This window comes from Natrix helvetica (genome assembly GCF_964273705.1).
Source record: "Natrix helvetica genome assembly, chromosome: 2".
Classification (NCBI taxonomy): domain Eukaryota; kingdom Metazoa; phylum Chordata; class Lepidosauria; order Squamata; family Natricidae; genus Natrix; species Natrix helvetica.
This window is the reverse complement of record NC_138552.1, coordinates 145,328,442-145,349,191: the sequence shown is the minus strand read 5'-3', so window position 1 is coordinate 145,349,191 and position 20,750 is coordinate 145,328,442. Positions and strand designations below refer to the sequence as shown.

At 42.1% G+C, this 20,750-nt stretch overlaps 1 protein-coding gene across 3 annotated transcripts in view; it reads right to left on the bottom strand.

Annotated features, from left to right (window-relative positions):
- The window catches only part of SMC6 (structural maintenance of chromosomes 6), a 42,033-nt gene that overhangs the window by 13,129 nt on the left and 8,154 nt on the right, over positions 1-20,750 (bottom strand). For all 3 annotated transcript variants that reach the window (XM_081945736.1, XM_081945737.1, XM_081945738.1), the window contains exons 5-19: positions 19,450-19,586; positions 18,803-18,864; positions 18,375-18,455; positions 17,632-17,733; positions 16,932-17,051; positions 16,742-16,840; positions 9,983-10,129; positions 9,631-9,719; positions 8,833-8,997; positions 7,564-7,742; positions 6,446-6,647; positions 5,471-5,585; positions 4,768-4,928; positions 1,822-1,957; positions 787-861 (exon numbers count right to left, since the gene is read on the bottom strand). In XM_081945736.1, coding sequence (XP_081801862.1) covers positions 787-861; positions 1,822-1,957; positions 4,768-4,928; positions 5,471-5,585; positions 6,446-6,647; positions 7,564-7,742; positions 8,833-8,997; positions 9,631-9,719; positions 9,983-10,129; positions 16,742-16,840; positions 16,932-17,051; positions 17,632-17,733; positions 18,375-18,455; positions 18,803-18,864; positions 19,450-19,586 — 1,870 coding nt within the window. The remainder of the gene's footprint in view (positions 1-786; positions 862-1,821; positions 1,958-4,767; positions 4,929-5,470; positions 5,586-6,445; positions 6,648-7,563; positions 7,743-8,832; positions 8,998-9,630; positions 9,720-9,982; positions 10,130-16,741; positions 16,841-16,931; positions 17,052-17,631; positions 17,734-18,374; positions 18,456-18,802; positions 18,865-19,449; positions 19,587-20,750) is intronic.

The following is a 20,750-nucleotide window of genomic DNA, read 5'->3' as shown; positions in this document are numbered from 1 at the left end:
CTGAAATTTTCTGCTGCCAAGTGAAACATTTAAGTGAATTTTGTCCCATTTTATAACCTTTCTTGCCACACTCCTGAAAGGAATCACTGTAGTTCTTAAGTTAGTAACATGGTTGTTAAGTAAATCTGGCTTCTCTAATCAGTTTGCTTGTCAGAGGCTTGTAAAAAGGTGATCACATCAATAGGTCTTGATAGCGAAGCATCTGAACTTTAATCACGTGACTGAGGGGATGCTGCAACAGTCCTAAGTGCAAAAAATGGTTATGTCACTTTTTACAGTGCCATTGTAACTTCGAACAGTCACTGAATGAACTGTTGTAAGTCGAGGATTATCCGTATTTGTAATTACAAAGCTGCTGAAAATGCAACCTTTTCAACCAATGGCCACATGTTGTGACTTTTGTAGATATTTCTCTCACAATCATGTGTTCACCATTACAATCAATTAACACATATTGTACTCTGTAATTTCATAAGCACAGTGGCAGTCACAGGATTTTCCACTTAGGGGCCACTTCGTTTAACAACCAAGTTGCTGGTCCTCATTGCAGTAACTAAATGAGGACTACCTGTAACAGCACAATATTTGTATTCCAAGTTCTAAAGATTCCTAATTTCTGCAGACATTCCTTCACTTGTTTCTTCCTCTAATAACTGAGGAAGAGGTAATGCAAATAAAATCAATTTCTCATAAGATCCTTCACTGTGGGAATTACTGTCAGTCTTCAGTAGTTACACCACGGTGTACCAAATAATATAAAGATAGAAGTGTTCAAACAGTTCTTACTAATGTAGCGATGACCACTGATTCTTCTACATTTTCAAGGTCTGTAATTTCTAAGTTTGTTTTTCTCATTGTTATCTGTAAGAGAAATGAAAATAAATGTTAAAAATCAAGATACCAGCTAAGCCATGAAAAAAGTGGTTAAAAGTGCCAGATTCAAATTACAACTAATATAAAAAAGAAAAGCACTTTTCTATAATAGATTCCTATCCCATCTTTCATTCAGAAACTCCAGGTGACGCACATAGCACTCTCTCCTCTTATTTTTCTTCATGTTCATAATCCTGTGAGGTAGATTGGTTTGAGAAGGAATGGTTGGCCTAGAAAAATCCTTTGAGTTTCTGTGGCTGAGGACAGGCTAGAACTGTGATGGCGAACCTGTGGCACGTGGAGCCCTCTCTGTGGGCACCGGAGCCGTCACCCCAGCTCAGCTCCACCATGCGCGCCTCCCACCAGCCAGATATTTGGGTCTCTGCTGCGCATGCGGGAGACACGCATGCATGCGCAGGGGTACAGGGAGGCCTGCTAGGCCCAAAACAGGGTGCAGGGGGGGGTCGAACATGCAAGGGCAGGCACACGGGATGTGTGTGTCATGTGCACATTGTATTATGGATGTGGGCACTCCACGCTTTTGGCATGTGACGACAAAAAGGTTAGCCATCACTGGGTTAGAACCTGATCTCCTCTTTCCTAGCCCACCTTAACCACCACATCCAGACAGCATCAACTATTAGAAGTGACTTCTTCCTGATATATTGCGCAATAAAGATGATTAGCTAGCCAACCTATGTTGGAGCAGCTTCTGTTGAGTTTTCAGCCGGAGAGTTTGAACCAAAAAAAGCCCTTGAAAAATATGACATTGTGACTTGTCTAGGCAACCTCAAATGAAGGTTGAAATATTCCAGGATAGCAAATCTGGGGGGGTCACAAGAAGACCCACCTGTATCAGTTGACTCAGGAATTCTGCTCAACCTACTGTAGTAGATACCAGGATGAGAGTTACTTTCCGATAGAGGTTGCTCACTACGTTCTTCTTACCTGCAATTCTTTTTTGTGCTGATGATGATCAGATAGATAGCGTTTGTTCTGTTTAATGTTCATTTCAGTAGAACGTATTCGTTGTTGTATTGCCAAGAGATGGGTTTTTCGGTTTTCAACTTCTCTCTCCAAATTGCTTAAAGGCATGAAGAATTAATTGCAACAACTCCTTAGCTAGAAACCTATTTTTACAAGAGTCTGAAGAATCTGACATAAATTGCTTAAATGAATACTGGAATGATCAGCTCAAAGTGTCCTTCCCCTCTTTTGAAAACAGTTGAGCATGGATTTAAATAACTGTGATCTTAAATTGAGAGTAATAAAATAAAAATCATTTTAGGTATACTGGACACCACAAAAAATATTGAGTTAGGACTGGTTCAGCAGAAACAGGGAGCAGTCGGTTGGATTTGGTAGAAGAGAAAGACTTGCAAGCAATACAAGCAACACTTTAAAGTTCATAACTGTCCAGGTTTATTTTCTTTTATACCGTTATTTTTGTATATGTACCGTGTTTTCCCGAAAATACAACCTACCCCCAAAATAAGCCCCAGCTTGCTTCTATCTGTGCCTTATAAGCCCCCCCCCCCAAAAAAATAAGCCCTAGTGAAAGGAGTGGGCATGGTCAGCATAGAAGGCGGTAAGCGCATGCATGGGTCAACGGTGTTTGGCAGCAGCTGCAGCCCAGGGGAGCTGAGTACCTGTGCAAGTAGCAGACAGAGGCAGAGGCGCAGGGGGAGGCACCTAGATGTGCAAAAGCCAAGCAGCGGTGGGCCAGAGCAGTGGACGGCCGCCGGAGGCTTATCTTCACACAGCAACACTGGCAGTAGAGGCAGAGGATGGAGGCAGCCAATCCAGACGCACAGGCCATGGGAAAGCCGAGCGGCGGCCAGCCACAGGCTCGTCTTTGCATCTCTTGGCTTGCCTGAAGCCTACACAGTGCATGGGGATTGCCTGCCTTCCACTCCACGTGTCGGGATTGCCTGCCTTCCGCTCTGCACAGCTGCAGAGTGCACTGACTAAGGAAGTGGCGGGGTGCAGCTGCTGCCAGATACCGTCAGTCCCTGCGCACTTGCCAGCTCTTGTATATGTGCTGGAGGGCGAGGTGCCCAGCCAGGCTCATCACCATGAAATCATATTGCCCAGATAATAAGCTCAGAAAACAAGCCCTAGTGCTTATTTTTGGGCCCAAAAGTAAAGAAGACCGGTGCTTATTTTCAGGGAGACACAGTACATGTAAACAAACACATGTTTTCTATTACCATGTTTCCCCGAAAATACGACATGTCCTGAAACTAAGGCCATGCAAGATTTTCGCGGTGGGCAAAAATATAAACCCTAGTGAAGGGGTGGGTTTAGCCAGAACAGGGGGCAGCCCTTCCCTTCCCGGTCACCTCAGGGCTTCTTGACCCCTTAATCGGATCAGCTGGGCCGCTCCGTTCACAAAACAGCTGATTCGCGGGTGCCGCTCAGGCCTCTGCCTCCAGCAAATGCCGGTCGCTTTTGCAGCCAATCGCGGCTGCAAAGAAGCCGGAGGCCAAGCAACACAATCCAAATGCCTCATGCCCTCCTTGCCTAACGGGGACAGTCACAGCTCGCAATTCCGTTCACAGAACAGGAAAAGAAGGCATGGAAATCCATACACTTGGGACATCGGAAGAAGCCCTGCGAGGAGACGCTGCTGCCGAAGTGCAGGAAATCTCCCCCCCCCCCCCCGCAGATCGTCCTTTCAAAGAGGAGTTTCACCAGGATGAAGGCGACACAAACGCCACCTTCAGCCACCTTTTCGTCCTGGTGAAACTCCTCTTTGAAAGGACGATCTGCAGGTTGAGGGGGGAGGGGGAGATTTCCTGCACTTCGGCAGCAGCGTCTCCTCGCAGGGCTTCTTCCGATGTCCCAAGTGTATGGATTTTAATGCCTTCAGGAGGTCGCTTCTCACCTGCATATTCACATTGAAGGCTCGAAATGGGGCGTTTTTGCAAATGGCTTGAAATTGGGGAGGGAGATATTCCTGCCTCTCCCCCTGTCCTGAAGGTCAGCACAGACTGAGAACAGGATAAGAGATGAAATCCCCCCTCCCCATTTTCAAGAGGTTTGAAAAACGCCACATTCCAAGCTCTCACATTATCCAGGATTGCAGGATTGAAGGCATGCGGGAGGGAGGATTTTGTCTCTTATCCGGTTTTCAGTCTGTGACCTTCAGAACGGGGAGAGGCAGGAATATCCCCCTCCATATTTTCAAACAGTTTGCAAAAACATTCCATTTCAAGCCTTCAGCATATTCCAGGATTGCAGGATTGAAGGTTCGGAATGAGGCATTTTTGCAAACGGCTTGAAAATGGGGAGGGGAGATTTTCCTTCCTCTTACCCTGTTCTGAAGCTCAGCACAGACTCAGAACAGGATAAGAGGCAAAATCCCCCCCCCCCTTTTTCCTGGCAATCGTTCTCTCCTTGGGATCTCAGCGCAGACGCACATCCCCCAAATGCTCTATCCGAAGCCTTCTCTGCGTCTGTGCAGAGCTCCCAAGGAAAGGATGATGTGTATGTGTGTGTGAGAAAGAGATCCCTAATCTCCCCCCTCCCTAGGCAGCCACATCCCTCCACTAACCTGCTTTCCTGCTCCATTCTCCACTGTCACATGCAGGGCAAGAAAAATAATTTGTGGGACGACTTCCAACTTCACGAGATCTTTTTTTTTTTTTTTTTTGCGAGAACTTGGAAGGTATTTTCTGGTATTTTTTTTTACCATAGGCACACAATCTACTTTTCTTGTCCTGCACGTGGAGCGGAGGATGGAGCTGGAAAGCAAGTTAGTGAAGGGATGTGGAAACACGGTAGTTTGCCATAATAGATTATCTACAGACACAATTTAAGTAGCAGCAGCAAAAAAAAAAAAAAAAAAAGAGCAGAATATATATAAAAAGAATTGTCATCAGTTATTCTAACCTTATGTCTGCTTCTACATCTCTGCTGAGAAACCTAGGCCCTTTATTTTCAGAAGAGTAGTATCTTTCCTCAAACACCTGATCACCCTCAGCAGTAAAAGCTTCCCTACAATATTTAGGAGGCTTGTTGTGCTGCATAACTCTTCGAGCTTCATAATTACTCTAAGAAAAAAGAAAGCACATCAACAATTTACAAGTAAACCTGCAATATTGACAACTCAGAAAGATTTAAAACAGAAGGGTCTGAAAACTTTTCTTAACGTAGTTATCACTACAATTTAAAATATCCAGCTGAATACCAATAGGCTTATTCCAATACTGTACTCTATTGCATTTATCTTTCTGCAAAAATTATTTCAAGCAAGAACTCATTATCTCAAGATTATGGGTGCACCACCCCCTTTATGTGACAGCCAGCAGATAATTTGCCATAAATCAAATCTGATTTTAATTAATCTCTTGCCACAGCTGATGAAACCATCAAGCCTTTCCTTTACACCCTGTTATAATTTCCTTTAAGCTCCAATAGTCATTCTCTTATATAATAGCAAAACAACTTGATAAACATCTGAACATGATTTGGTACAAAACACAAACAGCCTACATTTAATGAATAGTCTGTCTAATCCTAAATAAAATGAATTCTCACAAAAATATTATATTAACATTCTTTATGCATTGCAAGTATGAGAGTAAATTCTTACTTTAATCAGCAGGACAGTCTCTATACTCCTCATGTCAATTAAGCAATTGGCTACTACTGTGCTGTCAATGTCTAATGCCGTCAAAACTGTTGGGAAGTTAGGGTGGAAAACCGCCCTACGAGAAGTTAAAACAGTAAGATACATCATTGTGACAACATATGAAATTAAGGATTAATCTTTATAACTAGCAAGTCTGGTGCACAAACAAAAATTTCTGACAATGGGCATAGCCTTAAAAAAAAGTATACCCTGAAAAAAAATTCCCATGGAGGTTTACAGGGTTTGTCATGAGGAGTAAAATAGACATTTATGATCAAAATAATTCAGAATTTTTCACTGTTCTAACTGCTACAATTGGGACATGGTTTATGATTTTTAATTGGAAAACAAAGAGAGCAATTCAGAATGGCAAATAGTAGATTGGAGAAGGATTGGTTTAGAAATGGAAGGATAATTCTGGGGTAGAAGAGTTTAGAAGAAAATAGCAATTAAACATATTGCTGGAAAAAAGATTACTGCATACCAGCTCCTAATTTTTTAGAGAATTCCTCAAATCTTGAGAACAAATTTTCAGAGGATACTTATTTCCTCCTTTTAATTAATGGAGGCTTATACAAGTCTGTGCATTTATATTGGATATAAATTATGTATTCTATTAAAAGGCCTCAAAATGGGAGAAAAGTGTTCACATATGTGTCAAGAATTGTTATCAATATGCTATTGTGAACCACTATAATGAACTAAAGATGACAAAAGCAAATCTCATATTTATTGATGCCAATCTCAGCAGTTACTTACAAACTAATTATATGCAAAGTTATTTTAAAGTATCTCTCAGTGATTTTATTTCCCAGTATATAAATTATGATTGAGCTTTAATTAAAACAATATCGTTCAAACTACATTAGACAAGTGGGAATTGATTTTAACAAAAGGCTGATTTAGAAATCAGATTTTAAAAGAAAAGACACTTACTTTGACTTCACATCATAAATACTGTTCTGAAAACGAATAACAATAATTGCAGGTCGAAAACCAGCTTGACAGTATTTGGACATCAATGCCTGCAATACTCTTTCATCTTTATGATTGTCACAACAAAATGCAAGTAGCAGGTTTTTTAAGCATGCCTCAACAGCCACAGTAAGTTCAGGATCTTTCAGATGAATAAAAGCACCTAAATGTAAGCATGAAACCTCAGTACATATTGTCAAAATAAGTTCCTTCAGTTGTACAGGATAGGATTGCTATTTTCCCACTGCAAGCACCCACGTGGTAGAGAAAGCACAATGTGTAGAGACAATGCTATTTCCTTGACAACCCCCCCTTTTTTTAGTAAAGCAGAAGATTCAATGTATTTGTGGTTTTATATTTGCCTATTTTTCCCAAATATGACATTTTGGTAAAGGCCTCTGATTATATTCAATCTGCTCATAGTTACCTACCTGTAAAGTAAAAGTGCAGAAGCATTCATCTTTCGGATATATGAGTGGAGCCATATAATTATTTTTGAAATAAAATATAGAAGCCTGCATTCTTGTTATATTTTTGCCATGCCGTACATACAAGAAAATATATATATAGCTGGAAACATTGCATGAGTTTTGAATTATCATTGCAATACCTTCTGTAATTATAATTTTAGCTCACCAAAATAAACAACTCTACCTACTGAGAAAAATCCCATAAACTGACTACAAGAGGCCAATTCTTTACATACATAAAGAAGTGCTACTGAATAAGCCCGAAATCTTTTATAATTCAAACTGTGCATGGATTATTATGATTTACTTCAGATTCTTTCTTTGTAAATATACATCTCCTCAGTTCAACATACCAAACATAAAATACAATAAGTAGGAATCTAAAAGCTTCTCCTTGCCATTGTAAATACTTCCTGAGGAAAAAGGGGTGTGGAGGGATGGTTTACCTTATATCTCAAAATAAGAAACGTGGTTATACACAGACAGATAATGGCAATGCTGCATTTATCCTTCAGTTTGCGAATATCAAAGCTGCAACTCAATACTTCTACTCTGTTGAGTTAAAGCTTTCATTATTTGATTACATAGAAAAGAACACTAAGAGATTACCTAACGGTCCTACTGGTTTGTATGTAAATTGGCCTTGAGCATGAGCCGCATCAATTGCTTCACAAAGGTCTGGCATATATGATCCAAATCTTTTCATGCGATTGGTTTTACTCTCCTTTAATTGTCTTAGCTGTTGCTGTTGAGAATCTAGTTTTTTTTTCATTTCACTTTCTTCCTGTCTAAAAAACAAAACAAAAAAACCCAACTATTTCTCTTTGAGAAAACATTTCATATGTAGCACATTTTTTTTCTTAGCAAAACTATTAATTCATGATTCCAAAACTATGAGACACACACACACACATAATTTATGGTGCATAGTAAAACTGGATACTTATGAACATAGCTTAAGAATTTATTTTTTAGAAGTGGAATGAAGTTTATTCTTTTAGCCACAAACATACTCTCATTTTCTATTCAAATATTATAAAAAAAAGGTGGGATACAAACAAACTAAAACATTTAATAATAATCTGCAATTTCAAATTAGAAGTGTTCACTGTCTCCAAAAGATTATTCAAAGTTCTACAAATGCATCTGCTCTACTTTCATGCTTACAAAAGGAAGAATGCTTTTGATTTTGTAAAATACGTGACTTACTTCTCCTTCAAAAAGGTGGGTGACTTTACTTCTTACAGAAAAATAGTACAGAATCAAAATGATTTATGCCACTTCCCAGAACTAACCTAGAGAAAATTTATATGCATATTTCCTCTCATGCCAACATTGACTACTGAAGAAGTCAAACAAGACATTGTGATTAATTTGTACCTTTCTTTACTAAATTTACTGTATTTTTCCTATTATTTAGTCATGAGTTCAAAGTGGCTTCCATATTGTTCCTTCTTATTTTTCCCCACAACATTGCCTACGACGTAGGGTGGTCTGAAAGACAGCGACTGACCTAGGTTTCCCATAGCTAATAGCAATAGAAGTAGCTATTAGACTTATATACCACTTCACAGTGCTTTATAGCATTCTCTGTGCAATTTATGATATCAGCAAACTGCTTTCCAACAATCTGGGTCTTCATTTTACCGACCTTGGAAGGATGGAAGGATGAGTCAATCTTGTGCTTGTCAGGAGCAAACTCCTGGCAGTGGACAGAGTCAACCTGAAATACTACGTTCTAACCACTGTGTCATTACGGTTCCAGATCACGTCTAAGAGCAGGCTAAAATATGGGTCTCCCACTTTTTGATCCAATATTTTACACACACACCCAAATCTAATAAACAATCAAGCCACAGTGACACCTAAGAAGCTTACCTAAGTTGTGTAAAATCTTCATCGTATGAACGTAGAGCCTGTTGAAACTGTGTTATCTGCTGACCAAGAGATTCATCTTGATCCTGTAATGTCTTCAGCTTTTCTTTCAAGCTGTCTATTGTTTTTTGTTTTTCCATTTTATCAGGCGCTGCAATCTGTTCAGTACTGCAATGATGCACAATTTACAGATTATTTTGTCCAAGCACTAATTTGTTAAAATACAAATTATTTTAAAAAAACAGTAACAAATACTGTTTTATTTACATTTCAAGTTATGTAATTATAGGGTATTTTTATTTGGCCTAACTTTTATGATAAAATCAATGCTAATAGGACCGTCTCCAACCCTCCCATTTTAAAACAGGGTAATTTAACAAAAATACAGGTTTAATGTTTATACTGTATGACACAACCAATGGCTAAAATGGCTCTTATGACTCTTTTTGTTGCATGTTTAAAGGGCACAGTTCATTTCTTTAAATGCGTAGAACTTTATAGATAGATGGATGTTATCGGAAGTGGGATAATAAATGTAGATTTTGAATCACTCTCCGTCTCACCTATCCTCAAATCTGTTTTTGAATAGAGCAGATTTGGAAGGGTAAAATGAAAAACGGAGAAGGGAAGAAATATCTACTTTGCTGATAGATGCAATTCCACCAAGCAGCAGAATATTCATTAAAGATTTGATTCTTTTTCTCTATGTTGCACATTTCAATGGAAAACCATCACCACTTTTAAAGAACCCTTTTTTTTGCTAATCTAGAACCTAATTAGAGGGGAAAAAAGAATTATTACCTATTTTTTAATTCTTCAACTTTTTTGTTCAGTTGTTCATGATCTTTTAACAAACGCTTCAATTCAGCTTGAGACCTATTATGTGCTGCCTGGACAAGAAAAACAGGTCTGTGTTAAAAGGAGCTTGAACACAATTACAGTACATACTGACCCACAATTCAGATAGAGGAAAGATCCTACAAATCCCTTCTTGAAAAATTCTTCTGGGCCGTAATTTGTTTGTTTTCCTAATCCATTTTTGCTTCCACACCAACAGTGACAAAATCCACACAACTGATTTCACAAAATATAAGCATCTAAGATTTCATTACTATGAGGCAGCATTCAGAAATTGAAGACGGAGAATTCAAACCTCCGCATTGTTGTGTCCTTTTCTTTTTGCGTCCACTTCTTTTTTCAAAGCAATACACGATGGTTCTAGAGTTTGAGCTTCTTCGGTTATCTTCTCTAGCTCATCTTGCCTAGTTCTATGTTTAACTTCTGCTGCATCAACTTTATTCTAAAAAACAAATGTCATAGAAGTGTTGAGAACAATAACACAAAAAAGTTATTGATATTCAAACCCATCTGCAAGGAATGAGATAAGTTCACATGGTTACATTCTTTGGAATCCTGTAAGATGACAATACTTTGAAAAATGCAATTTCAATTGTTCCTTGCTTTCCAATATATTTTAGACCTCATTCAGGTCTACCATGAACGCTGGAGTATGAAAATTATAACTGAACCAGCTATAAACAGAAGTTATCATTTCTATGTAGGTGTTTTCATCTTCCAGCCCTTATTACACATAAAGGTAGTAGTCTGCCATTGGTGCTTCTGGCAGTTCAACAATCAATCTGAAATTTATAGGGTACTAAATTTGATGAAATATACTATGCACCTATACTTATGTTTTTAATCTGATCAATTAAACAGTGTTTTCTGCCTATGGTGCTCAGGTACCTACATCAAAAGTATCCTACACAGGGTTTAAATATAGCTCTGCTTCCAGAAGGAAGGAATGACCGTTGGCTTACCTGAACGGTCGTTCTCTAGGCACTGCGGGAGAGTCTAAACATGGGTTAACACAGCCTATCTGCCCTAGGACTGAGTAGATTCTTCTTTGGTCATGCCTCCTTTGCCTCCTTGAGGTCAATTTAAAAACGAAATCTTGTCCACTGTAGGCCGCCCTTCAGTATCCTAATTGTAATGCTAAACCTTGGACCTTGCAATAAACCCTGGGCGGGGTTGGACTCTCCCACAGCGCCCAGAGAATGACCGTTCAGGTAAGCCAACGGTCATTCTCCTGTGCGCTGCTTGGACAGTCCAAGCATGGGACATACCCAAGCTATTTTGTCCCAGGGAGGGCCGAAGTCGTGTCCAGATTGTCCGGAGCCGAGGCAACTTGCTGCAAAACACGTCTTCCAAAGGAGGATTAGGCGGAGGCAAAGGTGTCAATTTTATAATTTTTGATGAAAGCTGTGGCGGACACCTACGTAGCAGCTCTGCAAATATCAATGATGAGCGCTTGGGTCGCCCAGGCTGCTGTAGTGGCGGCAGTCATTGTGGAGTTTGCCGTCACATGACCTGGCACTATTCTGCCCTGATGTTCATAAACCATTTTGATGCAGGCCCGCAGCCAACGCCCAATGGTTGAGTATGAGACCTTAAGACCCAACGACCCAGGTTGAAACAACACAAAGAATGACTCTGAATGTCTGAAGTCCTTAGTCCTTTTCATATATATGTGGACTGCTCGTCGAACGTCCAGCTTGTGCCAGGCACGTTCCTTGGGGTGCTTAGGCCTGGGGCAAAAGTTCGGGAGGATCACCTCCTGAGATCTGTGAAACTGAGAATTCACTTTTGGTATGAACGAAGGATCAAGACACAGGATGACCTGATCATGATGGACGATACACAGTGCCTCCCTGACAGAGAACACCGCCATTTCTGATACCCTCCTAGCAGAAGTAATTGCTACTAAGAAGGCAGTTTTAAGAGTCAAGTGCCGAAGACTGGCACTTCTCATAGGTTCGAATGGTGCGGTGGTGAGGGCTCGCAGAACATACGGTAAGTTCCAGGATGGGTACCTGTGTATCGCCTGAGGTCGAATATTGGTCGAACCCTTCAAGAAGCTTCTGACCTGAGGATGCTGACTCAAGGACTGATGAGTGTCTCTAGCCAGTATAGTTGACAAGGCCGCAACCTGGCGACGGAGGGTGTTAGGCGCCAAGCCTTTGTCCAACCTCTCCTAAAGGAAGTCCAGAAGTTGAGGTATGGATGCTGAAACGACTACAATGTCACACCGCTTGCACGAAGTGGAGTACGCGGTCCAGGTCGCATCGTAGATACATGTTGTAGATGGTCGTCTGGATGCTTGAATGATCTGGATGAACTTGTCGGATAGGTTTTGTTTCCTCAGGAGTTCCCCCTCAAGTGCCATAGGGCTAGTTGGAGCCACTGGGCTCTGGATGACTGATGGCCTCCTGGCTGAGGGAGATCTGCTCCCGAGGAATTCTTTATGGTTTCTGTGCGGACAGATTGACCAGATCCGTGTACCAGGACCTCCTGGGTCAATGCGGAGCTACCAGTAAGAGTTCCGCCTCCTCTACCAGGAGCTTGGTGATTACCTGCGGGATGAGCGGCAGGGGCGGGAAGGCATATAGGAGGCCTGGGGGCCACCTGTACCTCAGCACATCCGTTCTCTCCGCCTGGGGCGAGTGGTAGCGTGAGAAGAATCTCGGGAGCTGCGTGTTGATTGCATTTGCAAACAGATCGACTTGCTGCGCGAACCAGCGCACTATCTGCCGGAACAGCATTGGATGTAGCCGCCACTCGGAATTGTTGATCGTCTGTCGTCTCAGCCAGTCTGCCCTGACATTGCTGGTGCCGGATATGTGCTCCGCTCTTATTGATAGGTGTCATTCCGCCCAATGGCCCAGGGCCTCCGCCTCTGCCATGAGCCTCTTGGAGTGGGTGCCGCCCTGCCGATTTACATGAGCCTTCGTTGCAATGTTGTCTGTGAGTAACAGAACATGGCAACCCACCAGTTGGGCCGAGAACCATCTTAGGGCAAGTCTGGCTGCTCTCAGCTCCAGCCAACTGATGCTTCGACCTGCCTCTGTCCACAACCATTGTGCCAGTTGACCTTGGCAATGTGCCCCCCAGCCGTAAAGACTGGCGTCCGAGGTGAACACAACCCTGTGGGTTGAATAGACAACCTTTCTCTACTGCTGTTGACTGCCACCACCCCAGGGAATGAATCAGCTTCAACGGGAGCCGAATTTTTCTGGGCGAGTTGCTGGCCTTCGATCTCTGCATTGGAAGCAAGAACCACTGTAGTTCCCTAGCTTGCAGCCGAGCCCAGGGAACTATATTTAGGCAAGATATCATGATGCCAAGAAGCTGCGAGAGTTGAACAATTAGCAAAAATCTGACCCTGCGGCACTGACGGATTCTGTTCCTGAGATTGCATAGCTGGTCTGGTGACAGAAATATCTGGCATGAAACAGAGTCTATTATGGTGCCAAGGTGCTGAATGCGAGTCACCGGGTCGAGGTGGCTTTTCGTCCGATTCACCAAAAATCCGTGATTCTGTAGCGTATGTATGTCTCTTAAAGCCTGGCGACGAGTCATTGAATGAATGATGTCTAGGTAACATTCCAGGCATATAAGGCGAGCGTGAAGGTGAGCCGCCACCGCTGCAAGAAGCTTGGTAAAAGTCCTGGGGGCGGACAAGAGGCCAAAGGGCAGAGCCCTTTACTGATAGTGCCTCCCGTCGTAGTGAAACTGCAGGAAACTTCTGTGCGATGCATGGATGGGCACATGCAGATAAGCTTCTTTCAGATCGATGGACGGGAACAGGTCCCTTCGTCTTATGCAGCCCAGGATGGATTGGAAGGACTGCATCTTGAAGCGCTTGTAGGCCAGATGCTGGTTCAGGTGCTTCAAGTCTAAGATGGCCCTCCATCCCCGAGTTCTTGGGAACCAGGAAGAGAATGGAATAAAATCCCTTCCCCTCCTGGTCTGGTGGGACTGGCTCTATGGCGTCTATTTGCAGAAGATGACTGATTTCTGCTTGCATGAGGGACCTTTTGATGGGGTTTTGGGGCACGGGACAATGAAGAAACATTCGTAGGGGAAATGTCACAAAGTCTTGGACCAGCCCCCTCTTGATTGTATTGAGGATCCACGTGTCCGTGGTGATCTCCCCCCATCAGTCTGCATAGAGTTGCAGCCGTCCTCCGATGGGAGGGTCGCTCTGGCGGTCATTTGCCGCATCTGAATTGGCGGTTATTGGAACCTCCACGAAAAGGCTTCAGAAAGGAGCCCTGTTGCTGATGTCTACCCCGTGAGCCAAAGGAGCTCCTGTCTTGGTTCCTATCACTAGGTTGAGTGTAGGCCCTCTGATATGAGAATGAAGTGGACGCCTGAGCATTATCCTGGACCCGAAAGGATTGTTTCCTGAAGGATCCAGATCCTTTCCTCTCATTCTTTTTGTGAGTGGGGGGAAGGTTCTTAGGCTTATCTTTAGTCTCTATGAATTTTTTTTTCCAAGGAATCTCCAAAGAGATGTCTCCCTTTGAACGGACCTGAGGCCAGCTTCCATTTTTCCTTCATGTCCGCCTGCCAGTGGCGGAGCCATAGCAGGCGGCGCGAGGTTACATTGGAGGCTAAGGCTCGGGAGGCGAACTTCGCCGCGTTCAATGAGGCAACTGTGGAGTACTCAACTGCTGTAATTATCTTGTTAAGATCGTGACGCCAACGAGACCCCTCCAAGGGAGGTTTAGATCTCAACTGGCGTAGCCATAGTAAGGATGCCCTAGTGAAGGAGGTGGAGGTTGAAGCCTTAATGGCCCAGGCGGCTGCCTGGTACGTCTTATGGTAGGCTTTTTCCGCCCTCTTGTCCTCTGCCTTGAGGCCATCTATGAGCTCTGCAGGCAGGGCAGAATTGGAAGTCAAGGAGACCACCGGGGCATCAACCTCTGACAACTTCAGGATGTCCTCCATTTTAGCCTCCAGAGAATATAAATTTTTGTCTTCTCCCCCCTGGGGTTGGCCAATGTTCCTGGCTGCGCCCATTGGCGCTGCACAAGATCCATGAACAAGTCAGGGACCGGAATGAGTTCTGGGTCAGGAGCGGTCTCCTTAAAAAGACCCTCTTTGGGGTCTTGGGAAGCGGAAGGAACAGCCTTGTTCTTAGGTTTAGCTGGCCCTAGCTCTGTAGAAACCCTGGCCTTATGTAGAATTTTAAATAGCGACGGTTTGAAGAGGCCCGTGAAGGCGGGCTTATCAGGAGGCATATCCTCATCCTCTGATAATTCAAACTTGTCTGCAACCTCCTCCTCCCAAGCCGATACCTCCGTCGTAACAGAGGTACCCGGAGAGTCGGGGTTGCGCTCCCTGTTCTCAACGAGGTGTGACCGGCCCTAGGGCCCTTGCCACCTCTGGACTCTTTTTGCCGCATTGCCTCCACAACGCCCTGGGAGATGGCCTGGGATATAACCTCCATCATTTCAGCTGATAGAGCTGGGCCTTTGTCTTCTGCAGGCCTGGAGGAAGGCAGGGGACGTTTACGTCTAACAGGGGCTGAGGAGACCTCTTCAAGCAGGAGACACTGAAAGGGCTCCAACTCCTCTCTTATGGACGAACTGGGAGAATCCGGGTATCCCAAGGAGGCTGCAGGAGACCCAATTTGTGAGTCCCTATCATCTAGGGATGGAGACTGATCCCCCTGGAGAGAGGGGACTTCCCCTTACTCAGATGGCCAGGACACTCCAATGACTGCAACAGGAAAAGTCCACTGGAAGGGGAGGAAAGCCCTGCCAATGCCCCAGACAGGGCCAAGCACTCCCCCGGGACAAGCTGCACTGAGGTGGTGAGGTGCGATTTCCAGGGATCTGTTACTGGTTGAATCGAAACAAGGGGCGGTTTGGTGCTTTTAAAATGCCCTCGCGGCTTCACGCTTCTGAACAGAAGTCTCCGATGTCCTTCCCGCTTCAATTAGTGTCCTTAGGCAAGCATAAGGAAGACAAACAATTTTGCTCTTAAAAATGGCCGCTGCCGCCTCGCGTTGCCGAGGAGCGCTTCAATGTCCTGCCTCGATGAGCGGTTGTTAAAAAGCGCACGAAGGCATTGCTTCCAAAATGGCCACCACACTCCTCGGAAGCTCAGAAACACCGTCGCGATGCCAGGGCTCTCTGGATGCTCCTGACACTCTCAAACGGCCAGGAATACACAGAAAACCTTCCTGCCGTTCTCGCAGCCGCTGCCAGCCAAGTGGTCTCTGTTAATCCGACCACTGCATGCGACCAGCAGCCGGTCGAATTGCCAACCATCACCTCAGCAACCCTTCTAGGTAACTGGATTTCACTTAATTCCTAACCCTATACTAACTGAATAACCACACTAAGAAAAATAAAAAATACTAAGTCTACTGTGAATTGCTTGGAGAGTTCCAGTCTATCTATCAAGGACTGAAGAGCTCCCCAAAACTAGTCCTAACAGGCGGACTGAGTTTTTTAAACTGACCTCAATGAGGCAAAGGAGGCGTGACCAAAGAAAAATCTACTCAGGTCCTAGGGCAGATAGGCTGTGTTAACCCATGCTTGGACTCTCCAAGCAGCGCACAGGAGAACTTTGACATTTATTTAGAAGTAAATGTTCATCTCAATTTGGGTTTTGAATTACATAAACCAGGTGATTAGATGTTTAAATGCTAGAATGCACAAGTTCTGAGACCTGTTTCCCATTATTTTATTATTCATGTAACATATATTCATGAATATAAAGGAACTCAGATTAAGGAAATATCTATATTCACTTCTTCAATCTTCAATGTGCAAAAAAAATCATTTTATTTATAGAAATATTATTCCACAATTAGCTTTTATTCAGTTAATTTCCAAATAAATCAAGTCAGAGTATTTGTGTAATTCTATGTAAAACAGATCAGTTCTTAATTTTCTGTAGTCTTCTAGATCATAACCTGAAAACATCAGTTTTTCCGAGGTGACAAATTAGTGACAATATAGAGGCAATTCTTGGCAATTTCTAATAATAATATTTTAAAAAATAATTTTAATATTTCAATTGAACCAACCATTTCATGGCAAGTTTTGCAACTTACCTGCCATTCTTTCACTCGGTCAGTGAATTTATCAGTTTTTGCTTCTTGGGCAGTAACCTCCACTCTGATTGCTTTTATTTCTTTTTCAGTGTCTCGTACCTAAAATATAAACTCCAAATTAAAATCACTTATGAAATATTACAATCAAATTAAACTCATTCATATCGCATTGCAAATGATAAGCAATTACCATTGCCCAAGCTATTTGACGTTGCAATTCCTGTAGCTCATTCTGCATTTCACTCAAAGCAGCAATACTTCTGTAACGTTCCTCCTTCTCCAAATATTGCATTCTAAGTTCTTCAAGAAACTGCAAGAAAATATAAAAAGATAGCACAGGAAATACAATAATTTCTGAATGTGTACCACTGACTGAGAATCTTCAGCAGACTGAAGATAAAATCTGACCATTGTAAGCTTTTCCAAGAAATTAAAAATTCAGATAGTAACAATGTGCCCAATTAAGACTTTTAAGGATCCTTTCTCGTTGATCCTACATACTGTGAGACTGATTTTCAAGGTACGCACTGTGGATGGACTTCCTCCAGGTGTCAATAGTCCTCTAACTGTTTTGATTATACTCAATCTGGTTTGAAGTCATAGTATTAACTTAATGAAAACCTGGAGGTTAACTAACCACAAAAAAAATTGTCAAAAACGTAAAACTGAAAGAAAAGGGAGACCATGCACAAGCCAGTCCAACAGATAATTGAATTATCTTGATTTGGACTATTATAAGTCAATTAATTAAAGGCTACCGTTCTGCTAATTGAGTTTTACTAACACTTTAAAACGTAAAAAATGCATTTATTTATTTGATATAAATTCATTTAACCTTTACTGGTATATTTTTGCTGCAAACTACAATATCAGAGATAGTTTTCTACTACCTCTCCTCCTTGTTCAACTTGATCAGATGTTCTTTGCTTAGTTTCCATGATGTATGAATAATCTTCTTTCATCTGCTCCAGTTGAGTTGCTTTCATAAAAAACTGAAGAAACAGAAAAATTATGTTTTTAAAACTGTCTTTTTAATAAAGCAAGGGCTATGAATGCATTTTTTTTCATACAGTTGAACAAAGCTGTCTGTCCCACACTCCACTTTTTCACATGCAACACAAAAATACATTAATAAGCCTATCCTGGAAATGCAAGTTAGGTGCTTCTGTGCAACTGTCCATATATCCCTCTAGACCAGGGGTGTCAAACACAAGGCTCATGGGCTACATCCGGCCCGTGGGGTCCTGGTAAATGTAAGGGGCTGGCCTGCTTCGCCTCAACCCGATCTACTCACGTCGCTTCAGCCTGGTCTACCCAATGCGAAGAGGAAACATGGCAACAGTTTGGGGAGTTGCCTCAAGCTGGTCAAGCCCACCCCAGTCAACCACGCTGAATGGCATCAAGCTGACCACGCCCACCCAGTTGGCTACGCCCCCCCCCCCCCGAGGTCAACCAAAGTCCTGATGCAGCCCTCAATAAAATTGATTTTGATACTCCTGCTCTAGGCATTTCTCTCCATGCTCTTCAAGCTACTCAAGATTAAGTATGGATGGCAGACACTGGGTTTTTTTCTGTACAAACCTGATTCATCCTCTTATACATTGCAGACCGTACCACGTGGTGGCTTTATTACCTTGTATTTATCACCTTCATTTTTAGACTGTAAAAACTGTTTGCTCATTTCCTGGGTGAGTACAGAGACAGGATTATCAACCTGCAACAAAATAGTAGTATTTTATTTTGTAAAAAAGTATAGTCAGCTACCTGACATTCAACTATTATCCTCCATATCTATTCCCACACACACTACGTTGTCATAATTACAAAGTTCCAACTTGTTTTAAACTTCTAATGAACACATATAACTTTAAATCACGTTATTGTGTTTATATTAAGTATATAAGATTTTTGTTGTTGTATGAACTGATAACTCAGGGGATTTTTATTTGCTTAATTCAATTACAAATTCCACAAAGTATATGACTCCACAATTCAGATTATCAATTGGATGGTAAAAATGTATGTATAGCATTGCTCAATACAGAGTGGAATTGCAGTTACCTGGATATTAAAGTGATCCAGGATTGCAGTAAGTTCTTCTTTCTTGGAAGAAATTAAAACTCCTAAATATAAGAAAGAATAACTATAAGTATCGTAAATATTATTGTACAGCCTTTTAATAGAACAGGCTTTCTAAGAATGTACCCATTTAAGAAAAAGTAGTCTGAGCTTCACTATGTAACTTAAACAAAAGGCAAATAAAACCAAATGTGTCACGAAGCTCACAGATACAGTTTTGTCAATGTGCCTGTATTGCTAGTAGCATAATTTATTGAAAATTGATGAAGAAAACAGTCTCTTAACAAGCCATGAGATTTTTAATTCTATGAAATTTTCTATGAGCACGGGGGGCGAAACACATAAGGGGGGGGGGGTTTGCACGCACATGCACGGAGGGGGCAGGGCATGGAGGATGTCGCACAAGCATTGCATTATGGGTGTGGGCACACAGACGCATGCTTTTGGCACATGATGACAAAAGGTTTAGCCATCACTGGCCTAGATCAAGATCAGGTGACCGAGGGAGTGGTGCAATGGCCAGGGTCGCTGAACAAATTATCTTTAACTAACATCTATCTGTACAATTTAACTTTTTTTTCTCTAAAGGTACATACATTTTCAAAAGTGAAAGTGAAATATAAACAAACCTGTATTGCTTTTCAGCTTATAACTACGATGCCCCTCCGAGGTTATGTGCTGGTTTATAGTAATACAGTCACCATATTGCTCTGGTTTAAATGCATCTTCACCTCGATTTCGTAGAGTGACTGAAACATCTGCAGAACTGAAGTACATGATTTGCCATTGAGAGGCTTCTTATTTATAACAACAGTACTTTAAGTGGTTACAACATAGTTTTCATCAACTGCACTAATCTTAGTTTAGAAAGTTTATATAGCTAAGGCTTTAAAAGGCAACCAACAGATCCCTTACTCGTCAACTGCATATTTGAGCCTGGTTCCCATCTTTTAACTCAGGTCAGGCATCCAACTGAATATCAGTTATATAAATGAAAGCAAAATAGAGAAAGAAGCACAAAGGCAACTGCAAGGCAGGCTGAATGATGGCTCATATGACTGTCAAACTGATCACTCAAAGTACTGAAGTTAAAAATAAAATAAGATGCTTTTCTTAACTGTTTGTATCCACATATGAATAAGGTAGCCAATTTATTTACCCGTAGAAGAGTAAGCAGGGGTGAAATATCAAAAAAGCTGAGCATAGCAATTTCAAAAGGCAACGCTGGCATATGAAATATAAACGACTGAATATTTATAGCAACACAATAGAAATCCACACTGCAATTCCCTCAAGAACACAGCCAATGCTATAATAGCTCTGGTGGATTGAATCCAGAGCATATCTCAGTTGAAACTTTTGCCAGCTAGTAACAGAAGCCAACTGGAAAAAAGCTGTGGAGAATAGCTTTCCCTATCCATTCTCTCACATCACTGAATCCTGAATTGAAGGAAGTGATCTACACTTTTCTTCAGACGGCTTAAATGCTTGTAGAATCTAAAAACAAACAGAAGAAGCCAGGAGAAGTGTGCAAATGCTGCCTCCTCCTGACTTGCATTTCTCCACATGGAGAAACTAACTGTCTGTAGGGGAGATGAATTTTGTCCCAGGGAATTTAGGATCCCAAAATTAAGAATGGGATTATAGCCATTCACTATTAATTACAAAAGATTGAGTTTTTAACTTCAACCTCAGCATCACACACACGATACCATCTAGTGCAAGGAAAAGGTAAAGGTTCCCCTCACACATATATGCTAGTCGTTCCTGACTCTAGGGGGCGGTGGTCATTTCCCTTTCAAAGCCGAAGAGCCAGCGCTGTCCAAAGACGTCTCCGTGGTCATATGGTTGGCATGACTAAATGCCGAAGGGGTATGGAACGCTGTTACCTTCCCACCAAAGGTGGCTCCTATTTTTCTACTTGCATTTT